At 33.5% G+C, this 25,453-nt stretch overlaps 1 protein-coding gene and 1 long non-coding RNA gene across 9 annotated transcripts in view; one reads left to right on the top strand and one right to left on the bottom strand.

The window, feature by feature from the left end:
* The window catches only part of LOC105220167 (uncharacterized), a 65,943-nt gene extending 43,857 nt beyond the window's left edge, over positions 1-22,086 (top strand). For all 3 annotated transcript variants that reach the window (XM_054228142.1, XM_054228140.1, XM_054228141.1), the window contains 5 exons: positions 313-420; positions 476-605; positions 10,009-10,143; positions 10,203-10,608; positions 21,813-22,086. In XM_054228142.1, the coding sequence (XP_054084117.1) occupies positions 313-420; positions 476-605; positions 10,009-10,143; positions 10,203-10,608; positions 21,813-21,988 (955 nt within the window). In that variant the 3' untranslated portion in view covers positions 21,989-22,086. The remainder of the gene's footprint in view (positions 1-312; positions 421-475; positions 606-10,008; positions 10,144-10,202; positions 10,609-21,812) is intronic.
* Positions 602-24,305, bottom strand: LOC114805105 (uncharacterized). 6 transcript variants are annotated; one of them, XR_008470628.1, is made up of 6 exons: positions 23,506-24,305; positions 22,543-23,439; positions 8,650-9,045; positions 8,444-8,593; positions 8,241-8,383; positions 602-7,187 (listed from the first exon to the last, which is right to left on the bottom strand). It is a non-coding gene; the product is annotated as an uncharacterized LOC114805105 (long non-coding RNA). The 6 variants fall into 6 exon arrangements; XR_008470627.1 differs by lacking the exon at positions 602-7,187 and having other exon boundaries at positions 8,235-8,383; positions 23,506-24,293; XR_008470629.1 differs by lacking the exon at positions 602-7,187 and having other exon boundaries at positions 8,235-8,383; positions 22,711-23,439; positions 23,506-24,286.
* Between the last annotated feature and the right edge of the window lie 1,148 nt (positions 24,306-25,453).

The following is a 25,453-nucleotide window of genomic DNA, read 5'->3' as shown; positions in this document are numbered from 1 at the left end:
TTCTTAATATAAAAACGGCTCAATAACGCGAGCCATATTTCATGTTCATATTTTTCCTCTTTGCATAAAAATAACGACAAAAGTAAAATATCTCCATTACAAGTAATTCACTTTCACAACTATCCACAGCGAGATATTTTATTTGTCAAGAGCATTTTACTTCTTAACAACTTATAAAGAAAAGAGCTTTTTATTTTAGACAAAGAATACGTAAAATACGTAAGAATACGTATAAATTTGTTGAATTTGTAAAGTGCACAGAATAGGGCTGTTAATATAAAATATCTGCAAGTAATTATATACTTTTTTTAGACTAAGAAGCCATTTAAGGAAGAACTATAAACAAATATGGATGATATTGGGTGATATGCTTAATCTAAGTACAAATAAAATAGTAATTGAACAAAAGAAAACATATATGTAAGTTTTTAATACCTCTTCCGTAACAATATATATTACATAAAGTTTACCTTAGGCGTTTACGTGGGAAAATCTACGATGTCATTAGTTTATGGTGCAAAATTGTGAATCAAGGGAGTCGAAGTGATTTAATGATTAATTTTATGCTGAAGGACATGCAAGATATATACTCTACTTTATCAAAGGTAGGTGTAAAACGTGATATGATATGTGTTAATAATATTATTTAGATATCGCTAATTTACTATAAGAGTCAAAATCCAAATAAATAGATCTCTTAAATTTCAACAATAAGACTAATGTGCTGAACACAAAAACGACGACACGACGTAGCGACGGCTAATTGCAAATGTCGCTTTGAAACCAGCGCACAGTGGGGCCAATGGAGCTCATTTCTCGGATTAATTAAGTGAAGCTTTATTTTTATAATTTTTGATTATTTTATATTTTATTCAAATCCAGTAAGTCACAACAAATAGTTTTTAAGAAGATTTGGATGCAGCTGTAATATTAAAATAATGATTTACTAGATATGACTATAGAATTGAAGCAATTCCAAAAAATTCTTATTTAATATCGATGTCATCTGCATCTAAACTCTCATTGTAATACTTGTCACCTTCACTAACATCATCATCGTCATCGTCGACATCATCATCATCATCATCAACATCTTCACTATCATTTCCATACTCATCACGTATAATTAAATCGACAGCCTCTTCTGGTAAATTTTGCAAGTTCTTTTTTGGCAATCTTCGCATGCTTGAAATTATTGGATCTGAGGTTAAAAAATAAAGAATTGAGAATATCTTGATTAGACTTTTCGCGGCTGCACTTTCTTGAATGTAATTCCCGACTGCGAGCATCTTGTGCTTCTTCTGATAATTGGCCAATAGGCAAAAGTGTTATCAATAATTTCAGGTCCGTGTATAAAGTATTTGTGCAAAGTCGGGGGCATGTTGTACCACGGATACAACTTAACAAAAAGTTTTGCTGTTTTACGTGAAAAAACTCGAAATTTTTTGTTGCTTATTTCATACTCACTAGACACCAGGATTAAAAGAATGTCCATTTGCTTTATCAAATTTAAATTTTTAGAGGTTATTTCAGCAGACTTTTCTGCATTTTGAAAAAAACGTCTGGTATTACCGTCATTTGTGTTTCCAAATGGATTTGTTTGGGTGTTTCTTCTTGAATGGGTATCCTCATATCTTACTAACAGAAAACAACAAGTTTTATTTAATAATACATTATCCGATTCAATTAGTGTCACTTCAGGAGTTCCACAGGGTAGTCATCTCGGCCCGATTCTGTTCTTGTTGTTCATCAATGATATACCTTCTGTAATTAAGTTTTCAGAAATTTTATTATATGCGGATGATGTAAAACTTAATCATATACTTCTTATAACGAAAGGACTGAGTTGCAATCGGATTTAAATAATTTAGTTACTTGGTGTCACAAAAATGATATGCCACTGAATCTTAAAAAATGTAAAACGATGTGCTTTTCCCGTAGAACTGTTGATCTTTCTCCCTATGTAGTTTATAACTTCAGTTTAGAGCAAGTTTTTAGCTTTGTTGATTTAGGAGTTACTATGGACCCTAAACTAAATTTTAATTCTCATGTAAATTCAATTGTCTTAAAATCTAAAGGTGCTCTTAGCTTTGTTAAACGTTGGTCTAAAGAATTTAGTGAGGAGTATGGTTCTGTGATATGGAATCCTTGCTATCAATCCCATTCTGATAAGCTTGAGTCCGTTCAAAAACAATTTTTACTTTTTGCTTTAGGCCACTTACATTGAGATTCAAGTTTGAATCTTCTCCGTATACTAGTCGTTTAAAACTTATAAATCTTCCAACACTCACTAGTCGCAGAGAAATGCTAGGTATAATATTCCTAGTAAAACTTCTGAATGGTTTAGTTTGTAGTTCATTCCTATTGTCTGATATTAAGTTTAATATCGCATTGCGTTCAACTAGGCAGTTTAGACCGAAGTAATGGTCTTCTAGAACAAATTTTGAGTTAAACGAACCATTCCGCCGAATATGTCAGGATTTTAATTCTCATTCCAGCACATTTGATCCATCTGACTCAATATTTAGCATCAAAAAAACTATTTTGTCTTCTCTTAATAAGTAAAATTCAGAAATTTTTAACTTTTTGTTTTTATAAATTTTTAAATCTCAGCTGTTGAAATGTTTCTTTCTGTAGTTGAGCAGTTTGAGAACTGAACGCTTAAAAATCTCTTGCCTTTCTAGACTCTGCAAATTCCGCTCGTATGCGGACTACGCCCCACGCGTCGGTTGGGCGGGAGGAGGAGGGTAATAATTTGGGTTTATTATTAAAGCTAGGTTTTTGTTGGTCCACTATTAATCCTAAAGTTTCTTTAAATTGCTTCTGAATTCTTCGCTTCGTCTCAGAAATGATTTGTTTTTCTTAATCGGTTCTAGCTTGTCATTTCTGTATCGGTAATTTGTATGAAATATGTAGGAGACTTTCAAAAAATCTAATCCATCCGTGAAGAACAAATAAGCCAAATTTCAAGTTTTCTACATTTACAGGTCTTTCGATCATGTCTTCTATATTGTTAAAATCCTTAGCACTTTTGTGTTGATGTAGTTCCAGTTAAAGCATGCACACCTTCCCATCAATCATTGTCAAAATTAATTTGTGATCCACATATACAACTTTGTCATTAACTAGTATAGTTGTACAAATTAAATTCTTAATCTCTTGTTCTACCCTTTCCTTTTCCGTAATCGCCTCAATGGTTTACTTCACAAATTAAATTTTTAGGGGCCTACAAAATCTAGTTTATGATGGTCAAAGATTTTTTCCAAATTACTTGTTCAGCCAACATAAGTTTGAGAGGCACAATTGTGGTTAAAAATACGGAGGAATCGATACCATCACATCCATGAAAAGCTTGCTTGTACGAACTGTGACCAGAGCTCCCATCAAATCCCCATTTAGCATGCAGTTGGAGTTTTTGGTTACTTAACGAGTCAATACGGTTTTCATGAATTTGTATTAATCGTTCTGCTATGTGGTTTAATAGTGCTTGTAAACTTACTTCAGCGGAAGTTTCGCTTATTGTAATGCACCGATATTCTGGATAGCTCTTTTTTTCTCTTTTTGCATAATTTTATATGTTGGAAACTTATCTGGAGCAGATTGTCTAACAACAATGTATTGGTAGCGAGACAGCTTAGCTTCTACGAAGACAGCTAGAGCTTTAAGATTTGACATTTTTGTACTGATTATAGGTTTCTTTAAACTTTCGTTAAAACTTTTGGCTGTTGCTGGTGAAAAATGTACGATACTACGTATCGCTTTTGATTTTTCTACGGAGCCGGTTGTTCTTAATTTAGTTTCTACTGCATGAAGTAAAACTCGTAACTCTGTGGTGTCTCTTAAAAATTTAGTTTTTTTAATTTACACACAATTGACGATTGTAGCCAATTCTTATTAATATCAGATAGAAATCTGTCTTCCCTTCTATGGGCCTTATTCCATTTTTTCTTAAACTCAAATACAAATTTGTTTATTCGTTCATTGAAAACATGAGAGTTGTCTTCAGAATAAAAAGTACGATTTTTTAGCTCTTCTTTTAAATGCATGATTTTTTCATCCAATATCCTACAGCTGACATAATTGAAAATATTGTACAAGCTGAGGCGAGTAAAAAAACGACGTTTGAGCATGTTCCTGCAAAATTTAATCACATGACTCTTAAAAGATGGTATATTAAAACAAAACAAAAAATAAAAATATAAAATAACAGCAACAAAAGCAAATCCTACGAAACTCCAACAGTATAAACAACACAGTAAATGTAACAACAAAAAAACCGTTAGGCGCACAAGCTGCAGTCCAGAAGCAAATTTAATTTATAAATTGCATAAGGAATATTATTACAAATGCGAGCATATCTTCTGAGGCGCACTGATGCGCAACCTAAATTTCTCTAAAATAACACTTAATTTTCCAATGGTGTTTAAATCTTATCTGAACTCAATTGAACTACCAACTTTTTGTCTAGTTAAACTAAGAAAATAAATTTTTTGCACTTCATATATGTAATCTCAAAAAAACATACTTTTGCAATTATAACTTTACACACAATTTAGCAAACAAAGTTCAATTATTACCTGAGTTTGATGGTTCGATGGTTAAGTTTTACAAATTTTTAGAATTACACTACTACGTATTTGACATTTATTTTTTTTTGCTTAGTGATGTAGAATTTTGTGTACTTTAAGCAAGTATACATAGTTTTAAAGGATCTTCATATATTTTTTTTTAATTAATCCGAGAAATAAGCTCCATTGGGCCCACTGTGCCACGTCTTGAACTTTTTGAAGACGGCAGCGACATATCAAACAGCAATTTCATTGTTGCAGTAATAAAATCTTTCACTTCAATAAAATTTACATATATAGTTTAAGTGAAATTATTTGTGCAAAAAATGTAAAAATTGGCGATTTATTTGTTTTAAATAATCGGTTGTTATTATAAATGATATATGAAAGCTATTTTACGTTTCTGCTGGCAAAATAACGTCATATTTGTTATAACTTTTAATAATTTTACATTTCACATATTAGTGGCAACTCTACAGCTACCTATTGTCGTCGCCAAAATTAGAAACATTTTTAATTTAGCGACAACGACAACTACAAGCCTGTTGTCGCGTAGTCGTGCTGTTGTCAAAAAATCTGTGTCCATAAGAACGCGTGTATTTTAATATTTGACAGATGTCGCTGGTCGCTTGCCGTCTTCTATGTGTTCAGCACATAACTTAAGAGTAGAGTTACAGAGTTTGGTATATTTAGTATTTACTTAAATGGGCTTTAAAATACGATAGGATTGTAGAAGTATTCTTATATGCATATTTTCATTCGTTCTCTTATAAATCTTCAACTAAGAAATATATGGTACTTAAAATATAAAATCAAAATTATGTGTGTAAATACGAAATTTCTTGTGCCAAAACATGGGAAATGTTAAAAAAAAAACATTTGTATGTTATACTTGCATAATATATTCTGTCAAATAATTACACGGAAATTCTAAAATTAGTTAGTAATTAACAAATTATTATTAGTTTGTGTGAATTTTGTGTTTCAAACGAAATTTCTTGTGCCAAAACGTTGAAAAAACATTTGGTGATTCAAACATGTGAAAACTCAAGTTTACGATTGGTATAAATCGTTCAAAGAGGGGCATATAAAAATCGCAACGCACACAAAAGGTTGACTTGTTCCTAATGACGCCGTAAACAAACTAAATGACACATATCAATAAAAATTGACAGAATAGTGGCTGACAGTTGTGCCAACTTGGGGGGGAAAATGTTTTTTTTTTTAATATTCTCAGCGGAAAATTTTAAAATTAGAATTTCCGGTTACTTATTTGACGGAATGTACGTTTAATTTCAACGCATGAATATTAGCTATAATAGCTGTCATCGATTGGTTAAGTGATGCGCCAGTTTCTTTGTGGCAGCGTCTATGCCTTACGTTTTATTTACTCAAATGATTAATCGAATACCGCTAATATCCTATATATTTCATTCGATGATAAAGTATTCGAAATAATCTAAATTATACCTTTAAGTGGGTGGTCCAGCAGTTATGATGCACCTATTTATGTACTCTCACTTTATTATCCTTTTTTTAAATTACAACATTAAATGTTTCTTCCAGTTTTAAATATATTGAAGTTTATTTTATCTTCTCGAACCCTTATCAACCTTATCGACCTTATCAATATTTCTTCCACTTTCCCTCATAGAAAGTCCCCTTCGACATCTAAAAAAATCAATCGAAAGTTGTAGCTGACAATCTGATCTATCCAAGATCAGTCTCTTAAAAATACTGTGGCTAAAAATGTGGTTGTAATACTATCAAAAAAGTAAATTTTCATTTCGAGATTACCATGTTTTACATCTCGTCAAAATTAAAATGTACAATGTCCGAAAATTTAACTTCAAATATGAAAGAGTTTAAATTAATATAAATCCAGAATTAAAAGAGGATGTATTTAATGTTGATGTATCTGCTGATAATTTGTCAGTGCTTTTTGATAGCTAATTTTGGAAATACGGTGCATTCACAAGAGTGCAAGTTGAGTAGTAGTGTTACGATTGCAGCTTTTCGACGTCGGACCTTCCTTGTCTTTGTTGACGGGGGTTCTATGCTGCACAGAGGCGGGTGCGTATCTTCGCTGCTACTAGATAATGGTCCCAGTGTACATTTGGTCCTCGGAGCGCACGCACCTTTAAAACACTGGAGACGTGTCTTCCGTCTATCACAGCATGATCGATTTGGTTATGCGTATTTCGATCAGGAGACATCCATGTTGCTTGATGGATTTTCTTATGCTGGAATCTCGTACTACTGACGACCATATTTCGGGTCCCAGCGAAGTCGATAAGCCTCAGGCTGTTTGGCGATGTTTTGCCATGGAGGCTGAATTTTCCTACTGTTATGCCAAAGACATCTTCTTTACCCATCCTAGCGTTAAAATCGCCAAGCACGATTTTGACATCGTGGCGGGAGCAGCATTCAGAGGCGCTATATATTTGGTCACATCGTCCTTCTCTTCCGTTGGAGCTTGTGCGCAAATAAGCGATCTGTTAAAGAATCTCGCTTTTATGAGGATTTTCCCAGATACGAAGATGGCGCGACATTAAAACGTGTTTCTCCTTTTTTTTCAAAACGATGCTCACGATTTCCCGGGCTTCTGGACCACTTTACCTGAAATTTTTGGGGAGTCTTAGTTATTGACGTTTCCATCCATCTAACTGAACTAGCCTCATAACCATATTTTTAATAGTTTTATAAAGTTCGAATCGAAATCGAAGTTGTGAAAACATTTAAACTTTTCTGTAATTCCAATCATAGTGAAAGTGTCGGTCCAAATCTTTAAATAATTTTGTGACTTGGTGTCATAGAATTTATATGCCATTCTTCAAAAATGCAAAGTGATGTACTTTTCACGAAGATCTGTTAATACTTTTTCCTATATATTATTTATTTTTATTTTATTTGGGTTGCTCTAAACTTTTATTCAGCATTTTAGCATTTTTTTCATACTAATTTTGTTCACCTAACGGTTGTTTGTAAGTCCTAAAACAAAACGCGTTAGATATAGGGTTATATATATCAAAATGATCTGGATGTAAAATAGAAATCCGGATGTCTGTCCAAGCAATAATTTGAGTAAACATTAAGATATATTTTTAAGACGTGTTACGTGGCTCAAGGATTGGTATTGCAGATCGGCGAAATCGGACCATTGCTATAACTAAACCATAAATATATAGAAAATTAGGGAAACTTTCTGGACTCACTCTAAAAATGATGGCAAAGTAAGTATAGAAAGGCTACCCTCATATTGGTATACAAAATGGATAATGGGTGTGACCCCGCCTACTTATAGGTCAAACACAATATTTCAGGACTTAACCAATTTCAGCGAAATTCGGTTTATGCCATTTTTTATAGTTATAGTTTGAAAATAGCCGAAATAGGTTAACAACCACGCTTAAGTTCCTTATAACACAATTTAGAAGTCCATCTGATTCGTACACTTTCAATATATAAACTAAACACCAGTGAAGATATTGAAACAAAACTACACAAATACTTCACTGTGTGACATCGTCCATCTAAAAATCAGCGCAATTGGATTATAACTTCATTGCTTGTGGCTAAGTTTTTGCTGAAACATCGGTAAATCTCTCAGTTATTATAAATAAATTAAAAAAATTTGGTGATGAAAATTAGTGAAATCGGTTCAGAAATTACCTCAGCCCTCTTTTATTATATCAGTGCACTCGCGAAAATTCGAACTAACCCGGAAGTTATACGTTCAAGAATTTGCTTTCAAGTTGCCACACACTAATCCATTTTGGCGATAAATGGAAACAGTTTTCTTGACGACGGCATCTCTGTAACAATAATTGAATATTAAGTTATTCGAGTTTTCAAATGTTATGTACACTAATTACAACTGTTTAACATTGTACAACTTTCCAATTGATTCCACTTTGGATGTTCATTTCATCGTTCGTTAGGGTTCATTTTCCTCAAATTGATCTTCCGAATTGCTTTCTAAGGTCTATATTCCAGATATTTATTTCTTCGTATATAAAAGTAACCTAATAAAAATGAATTGTTGCTAATCAAGACGTTTTTATTTTTAATCACCCCATACCTCAGGAAATAAGCATTTGAGAATATTCATCCTTCCATTTGGTTGCTGAAAACACTTCAAGTTAGTTGTTTGGATATTTTCGAATTTCAATATGTATTTTTGTTATTCTTATTGCGTTTCGATCCATTTATTGAATTAACTTAGGGACATTCGGAAGCAAAAATACGGCTGGAATTCAGCCGTCTGCAGACTTTAATTAATCTTCGTTTGGATGCGAAGATACATTGTTAAGAAGAGGTAATCAATTTTTTTCTTTTGAGGCAATCAATTCTAGAAAAAGAAAAAGCTTCCAATATAACTCGGATTCAACTGCATTATAAATTTGTTCTGGACATAGTACAATTTCCTGAGCTTTAGTTTGTAGCTCTAATAGTTCCAGTCGCGAAGATTTTTCTTCTGAAATTGAATTAATAAAAATAATAACTTTTAACTTGACATGTAGCTGCTAAGCTTTTTCTTTTAAAATCAATCCGTAGCTGCGTTGTAATAGAAATCATTTCTAAAGTGCACGGGGCGTTTTACGTTTTCCAGGGCTCGATAATGCACTGTTAACATATTCTAAAATTTGTTTTTCTTTATTTACAATTCCATAAATTATGGACTTATAAATATTGCATTTTTTGAATAGAGCTTTCCTTCACATTTTTTGACTGCATTAATTATTTCAGTTTATTTGCTAAGCTCAAACCTTTAAAAGATGATAATCGTTTGGGTTTATTATTAAGTCTATATCTGTCTTAAAGAATAAATGTTGGGGAAATGTGTGTTCCAATGACCAATTCCAATTTTATTACAATTACAAATATGGTCATAACTGTCTGTATGTCTGTATTTATTGGGCCAGTTTCCAAAAAAAATAGTATATAACATTTCCCTGAAATCATTAAGATGCAGTTCGTATGCCTGTTGCCAAAAAAGAATAAAATAGGGCGAATACTTCCTTAACTCCCATTACTTAATTACTTAATGTAAGAATATTCAAGATTCCAGTCACTTCACCTAAGCCTGGCGATTGCTGAACATTGAAGGAGGAAGTGCTTGGATGATGCCTCTTCGCCTTCCTCCAAACAGCTTTGGAAACCAGCGTCTGACTTGTTTCCAAGCCTCACCGCGTGTGTGCCTATTGACTATGACCAGTAAACACACCAATTATAGTCGAAAGACGAGTCTTACTAAACTACAGCAGCTGGAAGGACCGTTTTCGATATATTGCAGGCCAGAGAGACCTCTCTTTTGCACAGGGTTAAAAAAAAAAACAATATAACAAACAATATGAATAATAGTAGAAAAATATAATATAATATAAAAAATTAATATTTAAGATTAAAAAAATATGATATTCATTTATTTTATTTGCAGATAATAAAAACAAAAATCTATTCGTCAGGAACTGAGCTGGAGACAATTGTTCATGAACTTATTTGTTCCACACAAAGATGCATATCCCAAGTTTTAAATGCATGTCCAAATAATTTTAAATATGAAATTATTACGGTATTTGCTTTAAACAATTTAACTCCCATTTATTTTTACTTTTATTTCATATTCTTCAGGCGATTCAGGCGAATTTTTTAACAGCTTTCAGTGGGATATGTGATGTGCCTCTGTGGAATAAATATGATTATGAATATCGGGCTGATTTAATTTCTACTCTATTCTCTATGTTTACAGCAAATATTTATTTAGATTTACCTTCTGCTGAAATATTAATCAACACTTTATGTCATAGTCCTCTAATAGACGAAAGGATTAAAGAGAATAATAAATATAAATTAATTATGTTATATTTGGAAAGCTGCGTCCATCCTCAAAAGAATAATTTAAAATCTTCCATTGAGATTGATCATATTCATATTCTTGCTGGGTTTCCAATGGTAGAAGAGGCTTCAATAAAATCTAAATATCCTATCCAAAATTCTAATTCAAGTGAGAGCTTTGCAGGAGTTATATCTCAACCAGGTAAGTTACTGCAAATTTTGTATATATATAAATATTGGCTTACATTTATTTAAGTGAACTATAGTAATTTTTATACATTCACAATATATTGCACAGAGTATAATACTTTTGTTCACCCATTGTTTTTTATACTCTCGCAACAAAGTTGTTACGAGAGTATTATAGCTTTGTCCAAATAACGGTTGGTTGTAAGTCCTAAAACTAAACGAGTTAGATATAGGGTTATATATCAAAATGATCAGGGTAACGAGTAAAGTTCGAATCCGGTCTCTGTAACTTGAGTAAAAATTGAGATATCTTGATGAAACTTGGAAGACGTATTTCTTGGCACCATAAGAAGGTTAAGTTCGAAGATGGGCAAAATCGGACCACTGCCACGCCCACAAAATGGCGAAAACCGAAAACACATAAAGTGCCATTACTAAGCCATAAATGGAGCTATTAAAGTAAAATTTAGTATGAGGGATCGCACTATTTAGGGGCATATGTGGATGTATTTTTTTTGGGAAAGTGGGCGTGGCTCCGCCCCCTACTAAGTTTTTTGTACATATCTCGTAAACTACCAAAGCTATATCAAGGAAACTTTCTAGAGTCGTTTCTTTTAGGTCCTACCTTATTCAGTCCAAAAATGATGATAACCACGCCCACCTCACATAGAAAGGTTATGTTGAAATCTACTAAAAATGCTTTAATTCAGTAAGGAAAACACCAGAAACCTTAAATTTCATTATAAAGATGGTACAGAAGAACTGCACTCAAAATGGTGTACAAAATTTTAAATGGGCGTGGTTCCCCCACTTATGGGTCATATCTGTTTGGCTTCCCAATGATATGTTGGGAAAATACTTTAAATCGATTCACAACCACGCCTACTTCCCATATACCATAACTTTGAAGTCGATCCGAATCGTTTACTTTTCAATATATAAAGCAAGCACTAGTGAAGATATCGAAACAGAACTTTGCAAAAATACTGCATTTATAGAGTGGCATCGCCCTTTTAAAAATAGTCAAAATCGGACCATAAGTTTTCCAGACCCTATATATCGAATATGGGGACCTCAGTGCTTCTAACAAATTTTTTACCGAAAATAAAAGTATGTTTCTCAGATATTTTGAAGAAATTCAGAGGGAATAGTTTTCTTCTAATAATATGTTTCGTGCCAAAAATGAGGAAATCGGGTCATAATATTAGGGGTTTTATACTTTCAATGGATTTTGTACCATATACATATATGCCGAATATGTGAGTCAAATTGTTTGTTATATAATAAAATTAAATAAATAAATTGCGAGAGTATAAAATGTTTGGTGACACCCGTATAGAGATATATTTATAAAATGATCCGGGTGGCGCGATAGTTAAAATCCGGTTGCCAGTCTGTCCGTACATTAGAGTAGGTATGTAGAGTGGTTGTCATTAACTTGAGTAAAATTTATAGATCTTTATAAAAATGTGTACATGTCTTTATAAAAATGTATACAGCCAAAAGCTACAAAGTTATGAAAGCGAAATTTGGTAAGGGGGATCATTGTGTGTAGGAACATCATTATAATATGCTGCTTTGTACAGACCAGTGAACTGCAGTAATGAGAACTATGAGTGGAGAAGCTACTGAGCCACTAATGTACTTGCTATTGCATAGTACAGTAGTTTTATGAAATAACGAATATTCATATTATTATTATTGTTAAAAATAAGATAAAATCGTTGTAAAAACTGAATTAAAAACATAACTTGAAAAAATGAAAATGAAATGTGCAAATTAAAAAAATAGTAAAATAAAAATGTTGAATTCGATCAAAAAGCTTAAAATTATTGATCAGCGAAAAATGGAAGTATAAGTGTAGGAATTGTATAAAAAACATTAATTAATTATTAAATTGGCACAGTTTTGACTATATTAAAAAAAGGAAAACCATTTGAAAAATGTGTGATGCTGATACAAATGGGGAAACATTCCGTAATGGTGAATTTGCAGAATTGGTCCATTTTGGAATAATTTAACTGATAAGATATATGTACACTCAGTGAGAAAAATATGCAAAAAGGGGCTGTTAGGTTAAGAGCAGCAAAGAAAAATAATATAAATTTTTTAAAACTTCTTATATTGATTGACCTTCAGGAAGAAGTCATCTTCGTATTCCAACTTAAATAACTATGGAAATTTACGAGCATTACAATAATTACTAATACAACTAGTAAGGAAAGGCTAAGTTCGGGTGCAACCGAACATTTTATACTCTCACAATTTTTTGCTTTATTTTTATTAAGATAACACACAATTTGACCCATATATTCGGCATAAAGTCCAATAGAAAAACAATAGTAAACATATATAGTATATAGGCTGAGGTAATACCTGAACCGTTTTCACTCATTTTCAACCCCAACATACATTATATCTAAGATTATATGCTTACTTAATTTGGCTAGGATATTTCACATATTAACCGATTTATAAGCTATTAAGTCCATCGTATTATTGAAAATCTTATAATTAGGTATATGAAAGCTAGCTAGCCGATTTTAACCATTTCTGGTACAGAAACATACTATTAGAAGAAAAAGCTTTCTCTGAATTACATAAAGATATCTGAGAGATTTACCGATATTTTCGGTGAAAAATTACCCTAAGGCTCTAAGTTCTTCATATTCGATATCCTGGGCATTGAAAAGTTATAGTCCGATTTCGAATTTTTTCACAAGTGATGCCACAGATCATATTCAGTAGTTGTGTAAAGTTTTATTTCGCTATCTTCATTGATTCCTTATGTCTATATTATAAAGTGAAGGAATAAGATAGAATTCAATATTGAGTTATATGGGAGGTTGTCATGGTTGTGAACCGATTTCATCCATTTTCTACACGTGTGATCAGGGTGTAAAGAAAATATTATATACCAAATTTCATTGAAATTTGTTGAGTAGTTCCTGTGATATGAATTTTGACCCATAAGTGGGCGATGCCAAGCCCATTTTCCATTTTGTAAAAAAAATGAGTGCAGCTTCTTTCTGCCATTTCTCCTGTAAAATTTAATGTTTCTGACGTTTTTCGTTAGTGAGTTAACGCACTTTTAGTAATTTTCAACCTAACCTTTGTGTGGGACGTGGGTGTGATTATTATGCGATTTCAACTATTTTCAAGGTGTGTGGTGGGGTACGTAAGGGAACCGACTCCAGAAAGTTTGGTTTATATAGCTTTATTGGTTTGAGAGATATATACAAAAAACCTATTTGGGGTCGGGGCCGCGCCCACTTCCCCAACAAAATTACATATAAATATGCCCCTTACTAAGACGATCCTTCGTACCAAATTTTACAGTTATAATGGTTATGGCTGAGTTATGAAACTTTATGTGTTCTCGCTTTTCGCCATTTTGTGGGCAGTGGTCCCATTTTCAAAAGCAACCCTCTCAAAGAACATGTGTTCCAAGTTTCGTCAAGATATCTCAATTTTTACTCAAGTTATCCGTTGCTCGGACGGATAGACAAACATTCGGATTTTGACTCGCCTCATCACCCTGAACATTTTGATATATACTTATAACCCTATATCTAACTTGTTTAGTTTTATGACTTACAAACAACCGTTATGATATGGACTATAATACTCTCTTAGCAACTTTTTTTGCGAGAGTATAGAAATATTTTAATATATCTCGTATAAAACGTGAATTTGCTTATTAAGTACATTACTTCCTTCAAAACTACGTTTGAATATTTTTGTATTAAAAAATAATTTAATAAAAAAAAATATTATACTACAATTTTCGGATATTTAACTAACTAACGACATAACGAACTGGTCTGACCATTACACACACTCTTCTTTTTGATTTTCACTGACAAGTGGAGATCTTACTCATGACAAGCAAAGGGAAAAACAAGAAACACCCATCACCAGTACTATGTTAATTAAAATATGTATATCCCTTTTTAACATAGATAATATTTGCTTTTGGGAAAATGTGATTATTATTTCATGTCCATGCACATAAACGCTAACTATTGTTTTGTTGATCATTTAACCATTAGCTGTTGCTTACAGGGTCCTTAGCACAAGCATGGCAGCGTCTTCGACTGCCACCCGTGTAAATCACATATAAAACACACCAAACGAGCGTGCAAAGAACAACAAAGTATTTAATGAACTCAATACTCAGAGAGTTGTTACAATTTGAGAATGTCATTAACTTAAATTGCCTATTCTGTGTTGTCGCTCAGCTTAAAGTGCTGTACACATAGACGACAAACGACGGGCGACATATGTCAAATATTAAAATACACGCGTTCTTAAGGCTGGCTTCAACGCGACATTTGTAGTCGACCGTCGCTACGTCGTGTCGTGTCGTCGTCTTTGTGCTCAGCACTTAAGTAATAACATAAAAAAGCAGAAGAGAGTAAAGTGTTTTTTAACCGCACTGTGAGTGTTAAAACCACCACGACATATTTGGCTGAGTGTTTTTATACACAAGTATGAGAAATATGCGAGTAAGCACGCGGTGAATTTTGAGTGGCGAGGCATTTTTCGATATATATACAAACAGTAAATTTCAGGTTGAAAAAATTAGTTATCAAACTTTTTAATATCCACAATGTACAAAAATAAAATAAAATTTTTGTCGTTTCTTCTTATTTGCCTCATTTAGGTAGGGTAACTTGCAACGCGGACATGAGTATTGGCTTGGCATAATTTGTTGACAGTGTGTACAGAGGGGACCTTCTTGCCTTCTTTTATAAGCTTAATAAGCGTGAATTTTTCCTATAGGTTTGAAGGGATCAGAATTTTAAATATCATAAATTCTTTTTATAAATCTCTCCGTTGTAATATTTGGGCGTCCTTGTTTCTTCTTCCTGATTACTCGATTTTCTTTGTTATAACCAGAAATAACATTACATATTGAAACCTGGCTTTTATTAAAATTTTTAGCAATATTTGGCTACGGGTGGACATCTTTATGTAAATTGATTATAAAAAACACTGGAGACATGTCTTCCGTCTATCAGAACATGATCGATTTGGTTACGCGTGTTTCGATCAGGAGACAGCCATGTTGCTTGGTGAATTTTCTTGTGCTGGAATCTGGTACTACAGACGACCATATTTCGGGCCCCAGCGAAGTCGATCAGCCTCAGGCCGTTTGGCGATGTTTCGTCATGGAGGCTGAATTTTCCGACTGTTGTCCCAAAGACAGCTTCTTTACCCACCTTAGCATTCAAATCGTCAATCACGATTTTGACATCGTGGCAGGAGCAGCATTCATAGGTGCGTTCTAGGCGTTCATAGAAAATATCTTTGGTCACATCGTCCTTCTCTTCCGTTGGAGCTTGTGCGTAAATAAGCGATGTGGTACGTTTTAGGCGCTCATCTTTGGTCACATCGTCCTTCTCTTCCGTTGGGGCGTGGGCGCAAATAAGCGATATGTTGTAGAACCTCGGATTGTGGCTAGACGTTCATCCACCGGGGTGAATGCCAGTACTCGGCGACGGAGTCTCTCTCCCACTACAAATCCAACACCAAATTTGCACTCCTTTATATCGCCTCTGTAGAAGTTGTCACAAGGACCCACCTTTTTCCGTCCTTGTCCCGTCCATCGCACTTCTTGGATGGCGGTGATGTCAGCCTTTAGTCGTATGAGGACATCAACCAGCTGAGCAGAGGCACTTTCCCAATTAAAGGTTCGGACATTCCAAGTGCATGCCCTTAAATCATTATCCTTAAAACATTTGCAGGTGTCGGCATCAAAAGGGCGGTATCTCATCCGAGGCTTTCGTCGATTTTTCATTGGTACTTCGTTTTTATGTGGTGGATCCCAAACCCTACGCACAACCGCAAAAGCGGGTTCGTCTTCTCACTTTAGCTCGCTTCCAAACGGCTGTTTGTTGGCTACCCAGAGTATACTTGGTCTAAAACCGGAAGTCGTGAGCTGCTTGAACCATGTGGAGAAGAATCGTTTCTGGCCACTCCCAAGTGAATGACAATCAAAAATTTTCCTCACTTACGTGAACTTCTACACATGATCCCATGCAAATTGATTATGGAAATTAATATTCGATAAATCGAAAAAGTAGTTCGCATTTAAAAAAAAGTGCTGGTTGTTTTGATAACTTACTTTTTCTACCTACTGTATGTGTACTCTACGAGCCAAATGAAATTTTGAAGCTGTTTTAATTTAAAACTATATTTTGAATAAGTAAACTATTGTTTTAGTTTACACAAAACGTAATTTATCGTAACGCCAATCGATATATAATATTTGTGGTTAACCTTTGAGAACTATATATAAATAAATTCAGTTTGAATGAGGTAAGCGAATCTGAAAGAATCAGTGGCATCCGTACAACTTCACCTTCAAATTTTCAATTGTGGCCATTGCAAAATTTTCTGCGCATTCCAAGTTGTGACAGTGTGGTGACAGTGGTAAATCCAGTACTACTGGATAACTGACATTTCAAAAAAACAATGTTAATAGATTTGAATATAATTTCTTTACCAGGCACTGTTTGTTCGATGGATATTTTTATTAATTCATCTTTGTTATTTTGAATAAATTCCATGAGTCCCATATACATTGTCTCACTTCAATACAATTAAATTTTATTATTATCAAACAATTTGTGATAGAATTATTCACGAAATTCTGACACAATATACAATTTTGAACTTGAACGCGCATATCAAGAGTAAAACATGTTTTTATTTCATCCGCATATATCGTAAGTGGAATGACGGGTACTGTTTGGCTGAAATTACCAGACAGCAACGACAAAAAGCCAAATATTAAAGCTATATCGATATTGTTGATGTTGACTCGAAGGTTGAATATATTTTTCTAAATTTGGAAAGCATTCCAAAATCAACAACAATTTGTTATTTATTTAAAATGAATTGAATAAATAATTATATTGATCCGAAATCTAGACCATTCTCGAATCCACCCGAGGACACACAAAAATTTCATTCCAACCGGTCCAGCCGTTTAGGACCAGATCAGTGACATAGCAACGTTTCTAGCTACGTCAATGCCTTACGTTTTATTTAATCAAGTATGAAGTGAAGTAGTATATGAAGTTAAAAATTTGGTAGCACTAACGCAAGCGGTTAGTGCGATAAAATTTTTAATGGGATATCCGCATACTCTCTCTCGTACGAATTCAACTGGATAATATTTCACATGTAAATTTTTTTACAAGCGAGCAGCGCCTAAAGATAGCGAGCAGAGAAGTGATCAATCGAATACAGCTAATATGAAACATGTGTTAGATATCGAGATAACATACACCCTTATTATGTATCTATAATAGCCTCAGTATAGTCGCCTACGGGCTTTCGTCGACTAAAAGATGCATTAAGAGAGGCTACTGGCGAATATGACTGATCGCCAGTCGCCGTTTTTTTACATATTATCTAGTAATAGTTAATTACACATTCTAGTATCCATATATGTCAAAAACAGGCTACTGATCACTTTCTTCTAAACATAGATTGTAGTTTTAAGTAAAGCAATATATATGTATATGGTACTACTCTTCTACACTTATCTTAAATTTTATATATTTGGGCGTATTTTCTGTTACATCAATGTGGTCACTTCTGTAAGAATCACTGACATTGTATTTAGGTTGTAAAATTCCAAAGTCAGTTCTTTGGCATTTCTGATAGCTACCTTCAGCAAAGAATCGTATCGCTGCGCAAATCAGAATAAGAATTGGAGGGACAGCAATTGAACGGTTGATGGATTAAAAATGCAGCCAACAAAATGCTTTGTTTGATATACAGAAATTCTACAATAAGAACTTGTGACTCTTAGCTCTAGTTTTCCAACGGTCAATTTATATATATTTTCTTTTTCCCTTTTTATCTTTCCTATTTTTGGAATAATCTCTGGACTTCCTATGCTAACAAATTGAAACAAAAATTTGAGTGACAAAATTCCGAAGTTAATCATATGATAATCTAAATTAAAATATAAGTTTTTATTCAGAAGACATTCATGAGGGCTGCATCAGCCTTATTGTGAACTTCATGTGAATAAACCATTCCTATTAATATTTATTTCCGCAAAAAAATTCGTATCATGAATTTCGTGTAAATAAAAAGTTACAGTGGCTCACTGCTTATTTGGTGTGCCCATTTATTAAACAGAAAATGTGTAATATTTTTGTATATAATTTAGTAAAAAAAAACTTTAATGCACATTTAAAAATACATTATTTTAAAATCAAAAAAAAATTTTTAAATATTTTTTTCTTAGGCATAATATTACAACAAAAACAAAATACCAAGTAAAACGACGTCGCAGTCAAACAGATATAAGCTTGGATTGAATGGAGCCAACACGTTTTTTTGTGCATTCTGAATATTTTTCTCCCACTCCATCTCTAATGCTGTTTTTAGATCTTGTCTGTTGCTTATGTGATGTTTTATAATTTTTTGCTCGAGAAAACTGCTCAAATTTCCAATTACTTACTACTTCTTACTTACTTTACCACGTAGGGACAGTTCCATATACCCACGATAGCACTTGAAATTTGTGCTTCGGATCATTGTTCTGGCAAAGCCTAAAACTGTCATGAATGCACAATTTTTCCACACTTTGTGATAAATTATGTTTCAATAAATTTGAATAAAGAGTTTTAGCCATAGTTTGTTTCCGACACCTGCTGACGACATATAGCCCCAAACCATTACGTGGCCTCAACCATGTTTCACTGTACATAGCAGACTCGAAGAATCCACCTCCGTGTTGGGTTTAGGCCAGACGAAAGACTTCTCATTTGAACCACAAAGATTACATTTGCTTTACTTTGCCAAAATACCGTTTTTCCAGTGTGTTTTGTCTTTATTAACGTGATTTCAGCAAACTTCATTTCTATTCTATTACGCCCACTAACAAACTGTATGATTCGACCTCTACGACCATGAAAATCAGCTTGGCGTAGAATTCTACTTATTTCACCTTTTTTTCACCGGTGCACTTATTGTTGGGTCTTTATTAAGTTTTCGTATTATTCATATTTCATCAGCTTGTGTAAAAATTTTATTTAGGGCCACACGACCTTTATCAACCACTCTATTTCGCCCAACAAGGCGTAGGTGAATTTATTGGACAGTAGAAATTCTCCACAATTTCTGCGATTTTCCAGTTTTGTAACGAGTAATCACTAATTCGCGTATTTACTATAGACGCACGAGGACCAACTAAGAAATTTAAATTAAACTCAGCGCCCGACCACTTTCAAAGGTGAAATTCCATTAAAAAGGACATAAGCATGCATTTACAGAAACACTTAACGTAATTATACATTTGGGAAGATAAATCTCCATACTATTTCTTCATTTAATAAAATTGGCGGCAAGTCTTTGGTTAGATTAGAAAGTACCGATAGGTAGAAGGTAGAAGCACAATTTCCAAAATTTTATCCGAAGTGATTAATGTTTAAGAAAATATTTTGTGTCCGAAGCGGATTAAGCTTCAAATGTCTGAAGTGGATTCCAGAAAAGCACAACGTCAACGTTGTTTTGAGCAAAAATTTAAAATACCAGGAGTGATTGGATGCATTGATGGTACTCATGCAGCTACGGTAAAATGATTTGTAAACAAACATCTTTGTTTTTAACAGAAAAGGAGTGATTTCTTATTTTGTTTCTAAACACCTTCTTGAGTTTCGGAAACATGTAATGGATTTGCTGCTCTTGGTGTGATTCGCTGCCTGTCTTGGGACGTTCTTCTTCCGATTCACTAACTTTCTACCCCAAAACTTATAGAATCTTAAATGCCCTAAACGAAAGCGGAAATTTTCACAAATCTTGGCAACACACGCTTTTCTGTTTGTTAATATATGCTGTGTTTTATTTAACGAAAATTGTAACGATTCCGATTTGCAGTTCGACAAAACGATTTGATGATGTCCGAAAAAACAAAAACGGAACGATTTACAGAACATGTCAAACGATTTGAAAACGGAAAATGCGAAAATAATGCCCGAAAACGATTTGCAGAACATGTCTGAATATATCATTTCCTTAATATTTCTTTTTATTGTATATTGTTATACTGACGTCTTTTTTCTTGGTTTTTTGTTTTCGTTGTAAATACGCCTAAGAAAAAATTATTTTCAAGAATTTCTTTGTGTTTTTAATTAATGTATGTTGGTGCATTTAAGTTTTTTTAAATAAATTTCCGTGGTCCCCGCTTAAAATAAATGTGAATTTTATTCTAAAAGAAAAAATATTTAATCGAAGTATTTGAGAAAAAACTTGGAAAGTCCTCGAGACACTTAAACGGCATTCATTTACGTGCCTTTCCCGCTTAAGTGTCTAAAAAGATTTCCATGTTAAGAAGGAGCACTTAAGCGGTGATTACTGTATTCCAAAAAGCATTCACTTTCTTCTTATATTCTTTGTGAAAGCTCTTGACTATATTAAGGTTTTCCACCAAAATCTTCAACAATGTTTTGTTAATAAACCTTAGGTTACCGTGCACAAGGGAATACTTAGGTTATAAGGACAGTGCTTTTTGTATTCAGAATCTACTACTAATTTGCATAGGTAGTTTAGGTAGATCCAAGAAAATTTTCTCTGAAGTATGATACGATACAAAACAATAGATTTGCTGCTACTTTTATAGCAGCCACTTGTGCTTTAAAAACGTCAAGCATATTGAAGCTCCATCCATCACACAAGGATTCCGCCGAATAATAATTTAACTATAATGTCACATGGCCAAAGAACTACTTAATACACATTCGTAGACCTTAGTTCCCATTAAAGAAGTTGCTAACACTAATTAAATTGTTAATATTGATACTTGTTCCCTACAATCGAATTTGTGAACAAATTTTATGATTTCACATTAACAATATTCCATTTACAATCAAGAAACATTTTCGAATGTGTGTGATTTTCCCCATATGAAATTCATGTTAAGAAAATTAAAAATGTGTGAATTTCCATTGGGAATTTTTAGACAAAGAATACGAAATGCTTGATATATTTAAAATTTTTATAAATTAGAAATGTGTTGAAAATGTAAAGTACACAGAATAGAGGTGTTTGTGTGAATATATTTTTGTCTATATTAAATTACACTTGATTGACACATGATATGCATTATATTTATTTAATGATTTCAGTAAACTAAATTTAACTCTATTAAACTTTACTTAAACCGATCTACTATTGCATATTTTATTACAGAAATCCAATGTTCAGAAGCACCGAATTTAAGCAACAATGTTGTAATACGTTCAAATAGATGCGTAGCTGAAGATAAATCGGAAGCTGAGACAAAAGAGTTTATATCGGAACATGTGTCCACCGATGACCAATTGGTTGCAAACATTTTTACAACTTTCGTGGATGATTTGTATTAAATAAAATTAATTTATAATGAATGAATTTTTAAATTGTAATTTGTTTTCTTATTTTTAATCGTATATTTCGAGTAATTGAAATATATATTATATGCGGATATTAAGTTATTTTATTTATTCACATATATCGGGTGAGCCAAGTATAGTTATTTTTGGAATAGCCTTTTTTACAGAACTCGCATGAGCCGTGTCAAGCTGTCATGGTTTTTTTTCAGTATTGTTTGGCATTTTATCATTGAAAGACTTACATACGCCTGAAAAACGTTTATAAATTGTTCAACTTTATTACGAAAATTCACGCTTTGTAACGAATGTTTTAATCGGCCGACTGAGCGTGCTATCCTTGAGACCCAACATTCATTATTGAATAATATTCGACCGAATAGACCACGTCCAGCACGCAGTGAAGAAAATATAACAGGTGTAGCTGAGAGTGTACTTGAAGACCTAATGAAATTAGTGCACTAGCTCATGAGCCATACAAATTGATGCAAATGGGTATTTATACTAATATGAAAAATGACTAAGACTCATTTCGGCACGATTCCGATTACTTTGGCGGTCGGGGATTGACAACTCCGATCGGTATAAATGGATGAAAAAGGAGACTCCAGAGCAGGAATATATATAAATATTATTGATTGGACTAATAGTTTTTAAAATATTCATGTTTAAAAGTCCAATTTTTTCTATAAGTAACACATGGAATTTCACACACTAACACTATTTTTTCACATTTTTCACTTCACATATTGAAAATTACACTATTAACATTCAATTTAATTTAAAATATAGATTTTTTAAGCAAAAATTACTTATTTTAAAAATCACTGATCGCTGAAAAGGTTTCTGTGTTTACAGTTATGTGGAACACGAATGTTGCCACATGTTAGAAACCATAGATGATAGATTTTTTAATGACTGTGTTTTATTTATTAGCATATCATAGGCTGGTATTGTCACTGGCGAAGCGAATGAAATTTCAGTCGAATTTCGCATTTAGGGATGTAACTACAATATTTACAAAGAATTCGTTATTTGTCTTCCGCTGCTGAACCACTGAAGTTTTTTTCAACTGGTTCCAGCCTCTTCGATATTTCTCCATAATGCTTTAAATTTTTTTCGCAACAGTTTAGTACTTAAAACACGTAATTGTTCTAAGAATATTTCATTGTTCACAAAGTATTGTAAAAGCTCCCTTTGAAATCCAGGAAGCTCCAGTTCACACACATTAAACCAAATACGCAATTATAAAATAACCGGTTCCAATACGTCACTAGATGAAATTTAATCAACGAAGAAATCAGTTTCGTTTGTTTTAATGAAGAGAAAAGTGTCCAAAAGTTCCATATTAATTGCTTTACGCTTCTCTGTTGTATTCATCTTTTTTATCTTTGCACCTTTCACAAGATCCGAAGTAGCTTCTAGACGTTTTTGCTGAAGGTATTCATCTGTAATTTCATTTTATAAAGCCGGTAATAATATAAGTGTATATGGTCTTCACTGCATTCTCATACCTGTTTATATATTTATGAATATATTATATATTAGCTTCCGTAGCTTTCACAGAATCATTGCACTGTAAGCTCTACAATATGTCTTCTTTATCTTTATTGAACCAATCTTGGTCATCGAACTTTATATCACACATTTCTTCAAGTACACAATTTTTGTTTACGTTTAAATAGAAACAACAATTTATGGACTTTTTGATTTGGTTGTATGAAATTCAAAATAAATTTTGTAAACAAAAACAATATTCAAATTAAAGATGTCAAAAATGTCAATTTTGGATGAATTCGTGTGGCATTTTTCAATTATTTTGGTATGGCAACAAAGAAGTTAGGCGAATGTGTTCATTCGCCAGTCACAATACGAACGAGTCGAATTTTCGCCGAAGCGTTCGACTCGCCAAGTATGTTCGCTTCGCCGGTGACAATACCAGCCATAGTTTTTTCTCGTAAAACTCTCTTCTGCATCAAGGATGTATATAAAAAATCTTTCCAGCGATGTCCGAAGTTTTTTTTCGTGTAGAACTCCTTTCTGCATTGGCGGCCTTCGGCCTCGCTTTAAAAAAATTACCCTGGTCGAGCCAAAACCAGGTGTGTTCGAAGTTTTTTCGCGTAAAACTCCTTTCTGGTCAAGCCAATACAAGTGTTAGCAAAATAAAAGACTGTCCTCGATATGATTTTTAAAAATTTATTTTTTTTAAATAAAAGAAGAGGAATTTTCGCAAAAAGAGAAATTTATGGATGAATTTATATATGGTATCTACAATGCGGCAGCGCTAGTTTTCCGCATAATTGTAAACACATAAATCTTAGAGTGAAAAGTGATTTTTAAAATAGCTAATTTTTGTTTAAAAAACTTTAAATAAATGTGAATAAATTTGAATTTTATTGTGTGTTAGCAATGTAATTTCAAATATTTGAAGTGAAAAAAGAGCGTAAATTGGGTTATAGTGTGTGAAATTGCTTGTTGAAAATTTTGATTTTTTGATCTTTAAAGCGGAATATCTCGCGTCTGCGATACCTATAACCCCATATATTTTTTAATCGGGAGGACGTCCTCTTTCCAACGGTGCCTCAGATCGCGGCGCCATAGTAATCGGAATTGTGCCCTCATTTCTACCAAACCAAAAAAAAATCACTTTCGGTACACTGATCGGCACGAGTGGAATTGTAACTTCGTAGCTGAGCACGAAAGTAAAGATATCCAGTTAGAACTTTGTCACATTACATTTTTCATTATTTCATTGAACATTAATTTTTTCGTGCGTTTTTTTTCATTTTCAATATTTTACTATTAAAATTAATATACTATATTTTAACCTAATAACATTAATGTTACTGTCATTAAATAACTTTACACACGAAAAGTAACACACGACACCAAAAAACAAACACATCGTTAGTTATTTCAAGAGGGCACATTTGCCTAGGTCAGCATAGCCTTCGTCAATATTCTTCTTCTTCTTGACTGGCGTAGACACCGCTTACGCGGTTATAGCCGAGTCCAAAACCGCGCGCCACGTATCCCTCCTGCTGGCAGTTTGGTGCCAATTGGTTATACCAAGCGAACCCAGGTCCCTCTCCACCTGGTCCTTCCATCGGAGTGGAGGTCTCCCTCTTCTTCGGCTTCCACCAGCGGGTACTGCATCGAATACTTTCAGAGCTGGAGCACTTTCATCCATTCGAACAACATGACCTAGCCAGCGTAGCCGCTATTTTTTTAATCGCTGGACTATGTCTATGTCGTCGAATAACACATACAGTTCATCGTTCCATCGTCTGCGGTATTCGCCGTTGCCAATGTTTAAGGGACCATAAATCTTCCGCAAAACCTTTCTCTCGAAAACTCCTAGTGCCGTCTCATCGGATGTTGACATCGTCCACGCTTCTTCACCGGAAAGTAGGACGGGAATGATGAAGGACTTGTAGAGTTTGGTTTTTGTTCGTCGAGAGA

This window comes from Zeugodacus cucurbitae, chromosome 3, assembly GCF_028554725.1.
Source record: "Zeugodacus cucurbitae isolate PBARC_wt_2022May chromosome 3, idZeuCucr1.2, whole genome shotgun sequence".
Taxonomy (NCBI): domain Eukaryota; kingdom Metazoa; phylum Arthropoda; class Insecta; order Diptera; family Tephritidae; genus Zeugodacus; species Zeugodacus cucurbitae.
Note: the sequence above shows the minus strand (reverse complement) of the source record. Positions and strands in the feature narration are given on the sequence as shown.